We start from the raw sequence: 12,929 nt of genomic DNA on the forward strand, positions 1-12,929 counted from the left end.
GGTCACCCAGCAGCTGCAGGTGGAGGAGCGGGGAAGCAAACCCAGTTCACTAGATTACGAGTCTACCACTCTTAACCACTACACTACACTGGTGCACAACAATTCCTCTTTTCCAGGTGCAGAAGTTGGGGCCTGCCACCCTTTGTCAGCCAGATCACCCTGTCTACTAGCAGCAACATTTAAAGGGATATAAGAAGTAGAGAAAGAAGACTTTTCTGTCCCAGGCAATATCGAGCAGGGCTTTTTTCAATGCAGTCCCAACCCTCAGTATAGCTCCACCGTGTTGTTAACTTGGATGTCAGGTCTGTGGCTTCTCAAGGCACAAATGGTGGACCTCCACAGCTGATGAGCCAGTGGTTACAGAACTTCTATCACAAAAAATGTGGCTTTGGAGCTTAGCATGGGGGATGCATTTGAGGGACAACTCCAAACTCCCCAAGGATCTGTGGAATAAGTTCTTTTAAACCTTGCCCATTTATTCATGAGCGGTTTGCCCTTCCCAATAGATTTAGCCTACATCCCCAAAATACTGAAGTACTGTTTCTGGGGGACATGGACAGGTAGTGTGGGGGGGGCTCCCTGGTCCTGAATGGAATGACTGTGCCCCTAAAGGACCAGGTATGCAGCCTTGGGAGTCATTTTGGACTCACATCTGTCCAAGGAGGCTCAGATCAATTCTGTGTCTGGAGTGCCATACTTACTACTGGGGGGATAGTTTACTTGGAATTGGAGGGTATGAAACATGTTGCATTTAAATTGTCACTCATTTCTGAGCGGTAGCAGGCAAGAAAAAAATAGGGATGGCCCAGAGCACAGTGATCAAGAAAACATGCAGAAGGGCCCAAATTGAGGCTACAATCCATTAGTGGAAGCAAATTGGCTATCCCATGCATGCAAAGACAGATGAAAACAATAGTGGGTCCAATGATCAAGAAGGCAGTTTCCGCATGTTCTGTGGAGAGAAATGAGGGGCAGATGGGGCTTTTCAACCTGGAAAACTCTGGTCCTCAACCTCCGGTATGTTCATTCATGAGAAAGGCTTCCAGAAGAAACCCCAATGAAAAATCTGTACCCGCTGCCTTGTGGGACATCTTAGGGACAAGAAAAGGATAAAGAATAAACCATACTAACAAGCAATAACCCAATACATACATAGAATCATATAATCTTAGCTAAAGCATCCATGACACACACCCAGTCTAATCTTGTTATTGCATTGGTGGAACCTTATGGTGAAGGTTGAGTAAGAAATCAGAAGAGGAGGAAGAAGAGAATAAATTTATAGAGTCTAAGTGACACTGCTGCAGCCCACTAAGTTAAAACAGAGCTATGCCAATCCACACCAGTAAAAGTGGAGGCTTCCTTTTAGCAAAACCAGGTGTTATTGGTCGCTTACCTCATCATCCTCAACATCAAGTAAATTGTCTAAATCAGTCTTTGAAATATTAAGGATAGATGCTGCCACGTGCTGGGCTCGGTGAACAGATGCTTTGGAAACGCTGTTGCATTTCTTGTTTTCTTGCATTTTTTTACTACATCTGATTCGCGTTCTCATCTCTTTCACACTAGACTGCAACTCTGTGGCCAAACTCTAAGGAAAGTGAAATAAAGAAATAAATGATCAGTACATTTCCAGATCACCTTTCAACGCCTTTGGTCTTCATATTGGCACATCACAAATGCTTTAAGGTATGGCTGCAGTTGGGGTAGAAGTCACAATCAAAAGAAAGTAGGCTGCACATGACATATAGGTGTGTAACTGCACAAGCACACGTGTGTGTAATCGAGAAACACCCCATTTGTTTGGCATATGTATGTTAATAACATCCCTAGAATAGAACAGAGCAGAATTCTGGATTGACTTTGGACAAAGTTTGATGTGCTGAACAAGACAGTTCTACAAATAAACCACCCCATTTATTGTTTTAAAAGAACCTCAACATGAGAAACGACATGAGGTAATTAAGTTAAAAATAACTAAACCCGGCCTACAGTCCCCAAAAGCTGCCACAGCTGTTATCTTCTTTTGAATTTGCCTGAATATTAGAGCCGTGTTTTGCTCTAGATGTTAAATTTTGGTTCCACAACGGGGTTAACGGTGCATACCTACTCATTCAATAGGATGAGTTCAATTGAGTTAGTTAGGATTTACTCCCATTTAAATAGATTTGCAGCCTAAAACCTGCAATAGCACCTAAGAAAAGATAATGCATCATAAACATGCACACCAAATGCCAGATGTTGCCTCATTGGAGCAAGCTTCTATTAGTGATAAGATTCATACAGTTGTTCATGAGTAAACAAACAACAACAGCAACAACATGGAATTTATTTTGAAATAAAGTTAAAAATTCAGGCGACAAAAAGGGAAGAACACATGTAACAATACAAGATGATCACTGATCATAGTCCTTAGTCATCATTAAATTTTACCACTCCAATACGAAAAACAAGGCAAGATGAAAAAGGGACATGGAAGCCACAAACATATGGACAGCTTCAGACCAAAAAATATATAGCACACTGGATACAGCCACATCATATGCCTCAACAAGCGCTTTTCAGCATTACATCTCCAGGATCTATCTGTATTAGACTGCCTTCTGGTACAGGCATGGCAGATTCCAGTATCTATTCCTTTCCATCTCCAATACCACCATTTCACAGGGAGTCCAGGTCTTCAGCAGCATGTCATCAAGGAAGTCCAGCTGAGCAATCAGGAGTCCACTGGATTTCATTAAGACTCCAGGGATGCAACCCCCTTGCCAGTGACATTCCAAATCCCACGAGGGAATGGTCCATCCTGACAATAGGCTTATTACAATCCACTGACCAACAAACCAGTGACCAACAGATCCTTGGTTTGTAACAAAGACCAGGTCAAGGTTGTGTCTTGTCACATGAATTGGGTCCTTCATAAGCTGAGACAGGCCCAATACAAGAAACAAACCCTCAAAACCAGTCCAGAGTAGATTGGCTTCCTGGTGAGAGTAATATGTTATTTCATACCCTCCAACCCTTCTCTGATGAAAATAGGGACTACTTCTTCTTTTTCTTCTTCTTCTTATACCCCACCAATCTGACTGGATTGCCCCAGCCACTCTAGGCAGCTTCCAACATATATAAAAGCATAATAAAACATTAAGCATTTAAAAAATCCTTCCCTATACATGAGTGCCTTCAGATGTATTCTTAAGGATGTATACCAGTAGTTACTTATCGCCTTGGCTTGGGGGCCGCATAACTCCATATCCTCCAACATTTCTCCGATGAAAATAGGGACGTACTAAGGAAAAGTGGGACTTTCCGGGATCAAATCAGAAACCAGAGCGGCTTCCATAAATCCAGGACTGTCCCTAGGAAATAAGGACACTATTTATTCTTTGTGTAGCACTGTCTGGGATAGAATGAGGGGCAAAGGTATGGTCCCATTACAATTCACTACATGCTATGGGCCTTCTGGGCCCATCAACACCATCAAGGCTGAACTGCAAACTTCCAATCTCCAACACTGAAAGTAAGAAACTAGAGAGAGGATTTGCCTCCAGGGATAAAGAGATGCATAATGTTGCTTCTGTTGCTAGATCTATAGCACTGGAGGGCAATGCTGCAATCCAGCACATTGATTTCAATTGTTCTTAAGCACCTCTAACTGAATACTGGATTGCAGCCCAAATGGCTAATCAGCAGGCAGGACTTTAATAACTCGTACTCCACTGATGTTTTTGTTTTCCCCTGTGCTGGATTCTCATGGTAACTGTAAAACTATCCCTAGTGTTCCCCGACCATCAGTGCCACAAGGGAAGCATTGCAGTTTTGAATATGTTTTTAATTTTGGTAGCAAATAATTAAATGGCAAAGAGCTTGAAGTTTTTACAATGGAGGCGCACATATGTTTTAGAGGCTCGTGATCTATTTTCCCACTAGAGTACTACAGAAGATAGAATTCCCCCTGTGAAAACTCACCAACCCAATCCTTCTTAAGTAGCTAATAAGTTCAATGCTGAGTATGTAAGGGAATGATCAAACAGTTTCACCAGCAGCACTAGCTCATACTGGTTTGATGGAAAAGGGAGAGAACTACATAAATAACGGTGAATTTCTGCGCAGCTTTAGAGAGATCACACCTGAAATATTCAGTCGGCCTTAAACAGCTGGCATTCAGACATGATCAAAACAAAAGTATTATCTGTCAGCTGAAAGCAATGGCTTAGCACTGGCAGCAAATGAGAGCCAAAGTCTGATTAAAGAACGAGTAAGTGGTTTATGAAAAAGATTTAAGCAGAAAGGTGGAAGAATATGGTAGAATAGAGAAAGGGGAGTCACCACACTCAATAATTCAGTGAACATCCAGCAGTTTCCCACTAATTCAATTGTAAACAGCTCTGAGAATGTGGCTGATATGGAGGGGTATACACTTTCTTGAAATAAATATATAAATAACTGTGCAAGATAGCAGGCTACATTTGCTATCTGTGATTTCTTTTTCTTTTTTAAATAAATGTGTCAGTCTCCAACCTCCATCCTAGGTAAAGCTGATGACAATCAATGAGCACAGGAACAGCTTGGTGGCCTTCTGGAGCATAGTTCCAAGCACAGGCCAACTGCAGGGGGCCGTGGGTGCTTGGGCACCCACAATAGTATAATTGTGAGGGTTGGGCACCCACAAAGTCAAGGAGCAAAGCCAGCAGGTGGCAGTGGCACTGCCTCAGAGAGAGAAGCTGTTCAGCTCTGCCCTGCACAACTAGCCAGTGAGGCACCGTTTCTGGGTTAGGGGCTTAGACGCTGAAACAGAGCCTCTCTGCCTCCAAGTGTGAGCCCCTCTCCACAGAAAAGGGTGCTTCACTGGCTGTGGAGAGTAGGAGGAAGAGGAACGACTGCCGCAAGGCGGACATGCGACATCGCATGCACTACGTGCTGGCATGTGCTTGTCACATCACACGTTCGTTGAGTGTCTGCATTGCTACACATGACAGAAAAACAGGCTTATGAGGGGGACTACTAACAGAACCCACAGGATGGAGCACCACTGAAATGCACCATTTCATATTTCAGAGAGTAACCAAGTTCCAAATCTTTGTTCCTGCATGCATTCATGTTTAATGTGTCATAAAGGATGGTGTTCCATTACGTATTGCTCAGAGTAAACCCATTGGCATTAACTGATGCAAATTAGCCATGCTTGTTAATTTCAGTGGGTCTACTCTGAGTAACATTAAGGGGAATACCACTGAAAACATCTGTATTGCCACTCTGGCCATCAGCAGTTGTGCTCTCTATTGCTTTCAAGAGCCAAATGGAAGGTGCCCTTTGAGGCAAGTTTCCTAGTACATTTTCAGACTGGTTGTTCTCTGCTGGATGGTCCAATTTCAACAGAGCACTAGTTGCAAAAAATAAAATAAAAATAAATAATAGCAAGAGCTTTTTGACATGCATACACTTAGCACTGTTTATAACAGTAATCACTTTATTTATGGATGCTGTGAGCCAGCCAAAAGTAAGATGATAATAATTGTTTGCGGTCTATAATAAGGGAGGGGGTGACACTCACTCTAAATGTCACTCTTGGGATAGAGGGAGAGAAGATGGGAACTCAGCCTGAAGCTGGAAAACTCAAGAGAACTACACTAATTTTTATTTCCTGCCACACGTAGTAGGTGGTCATTCTACAGACATTTTTTATTATTATTGAAAAGAACCAAACTGGACATTTTAGGGGAAAAACCTCATAGGCACCCATCCATTTGGCTTCATTTCCCAGTGGTTTCATAAAAGAGCCACAAAGAATCACTGGCTATACTGTTAGCCGCTAAAATGACTGACCATGCAGATTAAGATAAGATTCAGAATAAGATAAAGATAAAGATAAGATAAAGATGTGACATGTAGAATATGAGTGGTACACAAAACTTGTAAGCTATACAAAGTTAGGATGGTGCTATTTGCTCACTGACCTTAGGATTGACCTTAGGTGTATGAAACAAACAAGGATTAATCAATGACGTTCTCCACTTGGGTGCCAAATCAGAGTTTGGTGATTGGGAGCGTCCATTGACTCATTACCTCCCATTTCCATGTCTTATGTTTTCGCCAGTCATAGCTTGCCATGACATCTACATTGGCAAAGTAGAATTAGCACAATGTCTTCAAATAATGATTTTGAAACGAGTTTACAAACTTGCAATTTGCCAGCTCAGATGTGGCAGCAAAATATGGGTAGCAAAAATCAGGAAGTGGAAGAGGAAACCCAAACACAAGGGAAAGAGGGAAGGAGTGTGAGCCCCAGGGAAGGACCCAGTTGCCAAACCACCATTGATTTGAACTATGGAGTTTAGAACAAAGACTAACGGGCTTTTTTGCTCAGTACATTTTCTTCCCTAATAATGTATGTGTACAGAAAAACTGAATGAATGCCTCCCTTGTACAAAGCATGGAACCACATATAAAATTGATTACAGTATTATGAAGCATGGTTACTGGTGTGCTGAGTAAAGCACTCTAATTTCAAGCCTTTGGTTTATTCAAAACATGTTCTTCAGGGAGGAGTTGTAAACCTATTTGAAACATATCTAAAGAGATTTCTCTAATTCTGAAAATCCATTTCTTATTTCCCTTTACTCATTTCACAATCTGAGATTTGGGTAATCTGAAATCAATAGTTACAAAAGACTACTCCTATGGTAATTTTCCTACTACGTCTTGAGAACAGCTTATTTCTTTGATATTTTTGCAGTTTGTCAGCAGTTCACTATGGGCTGAAGAAGACAAAAGACAGCAGAAAACGAAGATCAGCAAACGAAAAGAGCAAGGCAGTGTTGTGATAAATTCATGGAAAACTAATGGAAATCTCTTCATTTATTTTAACATAGTCTCTTGTCTCTGAGACACTTGTAGGCCTGGATGAAACATCTTTGATTTATTTTTTTGCTCATGCATGCATTGATAAATGAGAGGATATCATTTTGTGGATATAGGGGCATGTTAAGGGTATAGCCTGCATATTTCAATTTCTATTCCCCCCCCCCCAAAAAAAAAACCTGTAATGAGGATCCCAAAGGGACACCAGGGCTTGAAATTTGAACTCAAACTGAGGCTGGGACCTTAGCCTGAGGCTGTGTAGTTCTTCTTAAATCCAGAAGAGAAGGTTAGAGGAAAAGAACCCTCTGGTTGGCAGGCAATGTGGAGCCTTTGGTTTGGTCAGGCCTGGTGTAAGTACCAGGAAGCTACAGTTATGCATTTCACTGGTAAACAAAGCAGTACCTCTCAAACTCTAGAATCTAACTCAAAACCTCTACATTTAGATTTTGAGCATATTTCTACTGTAGTCAGTACCCATGAAACTTTCCTTAAAGCATTTCAGCTCCCAGGAATCTTAAATGTCCTCCAAGACCTAGAAATAAAGGTCACACTTTTACTGACCTTATTTGATATTCTCTCAGAAAATACATTTTGAGCATTAGCTAAAGTCCGCTAACATTTTTGTTCAGCTTTGTCAGTCTGAGCTTTGATCTACTGGCAAATAAGAAATTAAGAACCGCTAGTCTTGTTCAGTGCTTGGAGAACAGCACTAAAACTGTTGGTACTGCAAGCAGCGGAGTATCTGTATAGCTAGTATACTATCCCCCGCCAGGTTACAGTTGAATGACAAAGGTTTTGCAATCTTAGTAAGACATAAAACTAAAGACTCAACAAAAATATATGAAAATAAACAAACAAACAAACAAATAAATAATTTTAAAAAGTTATTTATACCCCACCCTCCCCGGCCAGGGCCGGGCTCAGGGCGGCTAACACCAAATATAAATTACAATAACCCTAATAGAAAAAAAAGTTAATTAAAATACGGCTTAAAATGCAGCCTCATTTTAGTAGTAGCCCATAAATCAAGACCATAAATGGAGGAAACATCAGATATTCACCAGAGCCAGCTATCCAAGCTAGTCCTACATGGGGCAGCAAAAAAGCCAAAGGGAAATTTATATGCCAAATCCCATATAAGGGGTCAGAGTGAGTCTAAGCCGAAGGCCAGGCGGAACAGCTCTGTCCTGCAGGCCCTGCGGAAAGATGTCAAATCCCGCAGGGCCCTGGTCCTGAGCGTTCCACCAAGTCGGGGCCAGTGCTGAAAAGGCCCTGGCCCTAGTTGAGACCAATCTAACCACTTTGCGACCTGGGACCTCCAAAGTGTTGCTATTTATGGACCTTAAGGTCCTCCATGGGGCATACCAAGAGAGGTGGTCCCGTAGGTACAAGGGTCCTAGGCCGCATAGGGCTTTAAAGGTCCAAACCAGCACCTGACCCTGTACTCCACCGGGAGCCAGTGCAGTTGGTAAAACCTAATCCAGTTTTGCAAATGGTTCTGGGTGCTTTGAACTGAAGCATGCTTAAGCCTTACACTACTCAGTTCCAGAGCTTCAGCAGCATAATATTCAGAAAGAAACATGAAAATACTGGTTTTTAAAAAAATGTCTAGGCCATCTTCCTGAATAATAATAATATTCAGGGTGATTTACAATTTCAAAAAAACAGAAAGATGACCAAATCAGCAACAGAACATGCAAGAAGTTCAAGAATTAAAACTGTGGTTTCCCCCCTGATCTTTCAGGGTTCTTAACTGTGCAGGAAGCTCACCTGGGTAGAGCAGGCTGCAGAAGAGGGGCGTGTGTGTGTGTGTTGCAGGGACACCAATGGAAAAGTGTGGGAGGAGCCACTGTCCCTAATCTCCCCCTCACATGTTGGTAATCACAGGGTGGAGGGGGGAATTGAATGACTAGGACTAGAGATCCAATGCTTAATGCTGGTAGTTACCTATATCTTTCTGTCAGGATTAGCATGGGTATGCCCAAAAAACCGTGAAGTAAATAACTAGCGTCAAGATTTCACAAAATTCAGCTGGTATTGTCAAAATTCACCACATTTTGGACACACCCTGTAACGTAAGTTTGCTGAACTATACCACTGGGTAAAATAAGAAATCTTATCACAAAGCCCATGGATACATTTTTAAAATGTTATATATCCTATCTGTAATTCTGGAAATGTTGACTGTTAGAGGTATCAGTTGGTTGCTCGAGAGCAATCAGGCAATATGTCTCAGAAGTGTGTTCTAAGGCTTTCTTATTAGTGATAAAAACCTTTAGAATGCAGAGCGCCTGTATTCCGTGTCTTGCTGATTTACTGGCAGAATCTGAGAGTGGGCGGTCCTTAAACCTTCCCCAGCAGAGTAGTTTCTTGACGCCCAGTCTGCGCCTCCCCCTCTCTGCACGGAAGCTTTCTGCATAAGGAAGACTTGGGTAACGGGGGACCTCCCTCCTCCCTGCTTTGCTCCGGCAAGGTGTCCTGGCACCGCCTTTCCTCCTCCACCCCCTGCATCTCCTCTCCACTAGAGGCGGGGCTACCTTCCTCCGCTGAGGAAGTGCTGCTTCCTGCGATCTTCGGGGGCTCTCTGTAATCCATCCGGCTTTTCCCCTCTCACCCCTGAACTGACGGCAATTCCCTGACATTGACCAAATTATGTTTTGTCATCCCTGAGAGCCAGAAAAAGAAAAGATTCAAAAATTAAAGGTAGCCATGTTGACCCATAAGAAAATTTCAAAACCCTGAGTTTGAGCCAGTGCCTTGTGATGCCCCTCTCAAGACCACTTATGGGGATCCCCCTTCAGGTTATGGATCCAGTATCATATGTCCCGCCTGCCCAGACATTTTCCTGACCTGTGGATGATCTGCATTCTCCTGACAGCCCCTTGACACATCATGTCTGATCATTGGACACTGGCTGGTGTTGAAGATTGATAATACCAAGCTAGATGGACCAATGGCTTGACTCAATATTAGGAAGCTTTCTTCTTCTTAGCAAGAAAAAACTCTCATTTTTGTTATCAATATTTAGATATGGTGGTGAACTTCACAGTATAGAACAGTCTCTGTCTTCACAATCAGCAGGAGAAAGCATCTCCTTGAAGAGATTTCCATATTTTCTTTTGCCAAAATAGAATTGGTTGCACGTACCATGCAGGTTCTATGTGCTTGCCCTCTTGCCAAAACAATCTTGAACATCTATCATATACTGTATGGAAATAACTATGGGATTGTACCCAAAAGGCATTTCAAGAGAAAGAACAAATAGTTTCCCTATACCAGCTCTGGATCAGGACACTACGTTGCTATACTGCAGCAACTCTTTAAAACGAAATGTGCTTCTATATTAGTTATGTGAATCAGGTCTATAGACACTTGCCTTTTCAGAATTATATGAGCAGCTGCTGGAAAGATGCTGCCCACTGCCATTTGGCTGTGCTCGCTCGCTCGCGCGCGCGCTCTCTCTCTATATATATATATTCTAAATTTCAACATAGGCCGAAAGATTTTCAAAGATTATAAATACAGTGGTATCCAGACACAGTTTTTATACTGTAATATTGAAACCTCCAAGGAAATGTGCTATCTGTGTCCAAATCATAAATGGAGCCTAATTTCCAGCACACCAGAAGTTTTCAATTTTTCATCTGGAGCGATACAGAGTCTGTCCAGCATCTACATTATAGCTCCTGGTGTACTGTACATATTTCTTACCATATGCTAACGCGAAACAGCGAGAATTCAGATATTCACTTCATTCATTAAAATCCAGATAGCCTATTATTTTCCCCTTGCACTCTAATAGATATTCACTGTCACCATCCAGGCTTCTGATTCAATTTGCCTAAATCCCATCTGAAGAGTAATCCTGATGGAGAATTAATTTAATCACCAATTTCTTCTCAGAACCATCAACTGTGGCTGTTTCTTAATACAAGCATCGGCGCCTGACCTGCCACCAAACGGAAGCCTGGTGAATAGAAAATAGTCAGCGAATCATATACATCAAGATTTTCCAGAGGCGTTGTGAAAATGCTCCCATGAGCCACTTGTGGTAGTCTTCTAAAGAAGCCAGCCTATTGACCTTCACATGTTTGAACTATAGCACCATGGACAGCAGTGTGCGGAAGGCTGTTCTAGAACACATGAAAGTGTTTAAATTAAAAACTATTCTGATTTATTTTGTTATCACACATATTATGGATGTCCACAGACTGGCAAACCCACTGCCTGGTGACAATGGTGCAAATGCATCATACCGGAATTTTTTCCTAATCTGAACTAAAATTACAACTGTAAGATTGAGTTAAAATGGACCAAAAAGTTCAGTCTTTGCTTTCAAACTGCTCTGACATTAAGCTTGTTTCCTGCGACCAAAAGCCTTAATATACAAGGAATGGTGCTTCCAACCAAAATTGTATTATAACATCTATCCAGTCACAGTAGAGAAGCCAGGAAATCTTAGTTATCATCAGGCTACATCCTATTTAACCAGTATATTACTCACATAGTTCTAGGGCTCTGATCCTAAACATTTTCCCTGGAAATAGGTCCCACTGAACTCAGTGGGGCTTACTCGGAGTAGACATATTTCAGATTGCATGAATGTAGTCCCAGAGCAATAATTAAATTAAGATCTATAAAGTCTGAAAAATTCAGCTTGTTAATTAAATGGTTGAGTATTTGGGGCATTTCTGCAGTATCTGCTGATATCAAATACCAATACGAAGCCCTCCACTTGTAAAACGTTACAAAAGCTGCTTTATTTCCACCAATCATACAGTATAAATATGTTAAATTAGACTTCTGCTATAAATACCAAAACTGATATGAACATGTAGATGAAAACATCCCACATCCTTAAAGGAGTTATTTGATTGAAATAACTATCAAACAAGTTTTCATTTTTTTAAAGAAAGCCTTTCACACATTCCATATTCTCCAGTATTCCCCCTCAAGTTCAAAATCTCCCAAACGTATCTACTGGTGCAGACATAGCTGACAAGAATCCAAGTTTCCTGTAGATAAATATGATGGCTGAAAGTAACTCAAGGCTGAAGGCTTTGGGGGTTGACAGTACCGTGAACAAACGGATCAGATCACTCAAATGAAGAGAGAGAAAAGGTGAAAGCAATATGGACAGCTGCTTGGCCAATAACCTGGGGACACATACTCTTATCTGTAGGACTGGGGTGACGGGCGGCTGAACTGAGCGTGTTGTAGCAGAGAAAAGGGCAGCAGTGTCTACAGTGAGCAAGATCTATAATGCAAAGTAAAGACATAATGCAAATTACGATCAAACCGAGAAATGGTACCGTGTTTTGTACTGATGCAGCCCTTACAGTGCTGAAGGTCAAAAGCCAAGGTACGTTCGTACGCCTGGTGTACACTTCAAATGCAGAATGTGTGAAAAGGGTCTCTGTCATTCACTTGAAGATACAGCAGTCTCATAATAAGGGCCGATACAGGAGGGAGAGACATATCAAAGTGGAAAAGGGAAGAGCAGGGCGAGAATAGAAGAAAAATTGGCAGTTTCCTAGAGGGAGAGGGTAGAGATGGCACAGAGTATACTTCAAAGAAGGAGGTGGTGCCAGGGGGAGGGGCACAGGTACTGCCTCATTGTGCTAACTTAATTTCCCTATGTGTGGTTTTAGTGGGAAATGCTTAAGAAGTAGTTTTTACGTGCAGTATATAGTGCTACTGATACCCGAGGAAGAATCTCAGCTGTTATTTTTCGGTAACACACTGTGCTTAAAAATGGGTTTCAGAGGACTCTCCTTGCATAAATATTTAGCAACTAGGTGAATTCAAGTCAATAATGGCTGCTCTGCTCATCATCAATATCTGATTTCCAGACCACATCTTTGTTTCCTTGCAATTTATCTACCAGGCACAATAGATTAACAGTTTTCAACAAAATTATTCTATCAAATGCATATTGACCTGGGTTTTGTTTATTATGAGGTTTGTAACTGGGTACGTTTTAAGATTGTCACAAATATGTAGAAAAAGGCAGTCCTCACAAATGACGAAATGTGTGAAGCCACTGATTCCTTGCAACGGTTAACCGTGTA

The 12,929-nt window shown here is 41.7% G+C and overlaps 1 protein-coding gene across 3 annotated transcripts in view; it reads right to left on the reverse strand.

The window, feature by feature from the left end:
- CNTLN (centlein) overlaps positions 1-12,929 on the reverse strand; it is a 175,818-nt gene that overhangs the window by 12,745 nt on the left and 150,144 nt on the right. For all 3 annotated transcript variants that reach the window (XR_014163921.1, XM_081893798.1, XM_081893797.1), the window contains one exon: positions 1,397-1,591. Coding sequence is in view for 2 of the 3 variants with exons in the window: in XM_081893798.1 (XP_081749924.1) it covers positions 1,397-1,591 (195 nt within the window). In the remaining variant the exon portion in view is untranslated. The remainder of the gene's footprint in view (positions 1-1,396; positions 1,592-12,929) is intronic.

This window comes from Podarcis melisellensis (assembly GCF_964234715.1).
Source record: "Podarcis melisellensis genome assembly, chromosome: 17".
In the NCBI taxonomy this organism is placed as follows: Eukaryota; Metazoa; Chordata; class Lepidosauria; order Squamata; family Lacertidae; genus Podarcis; species Podarcis melisellensis.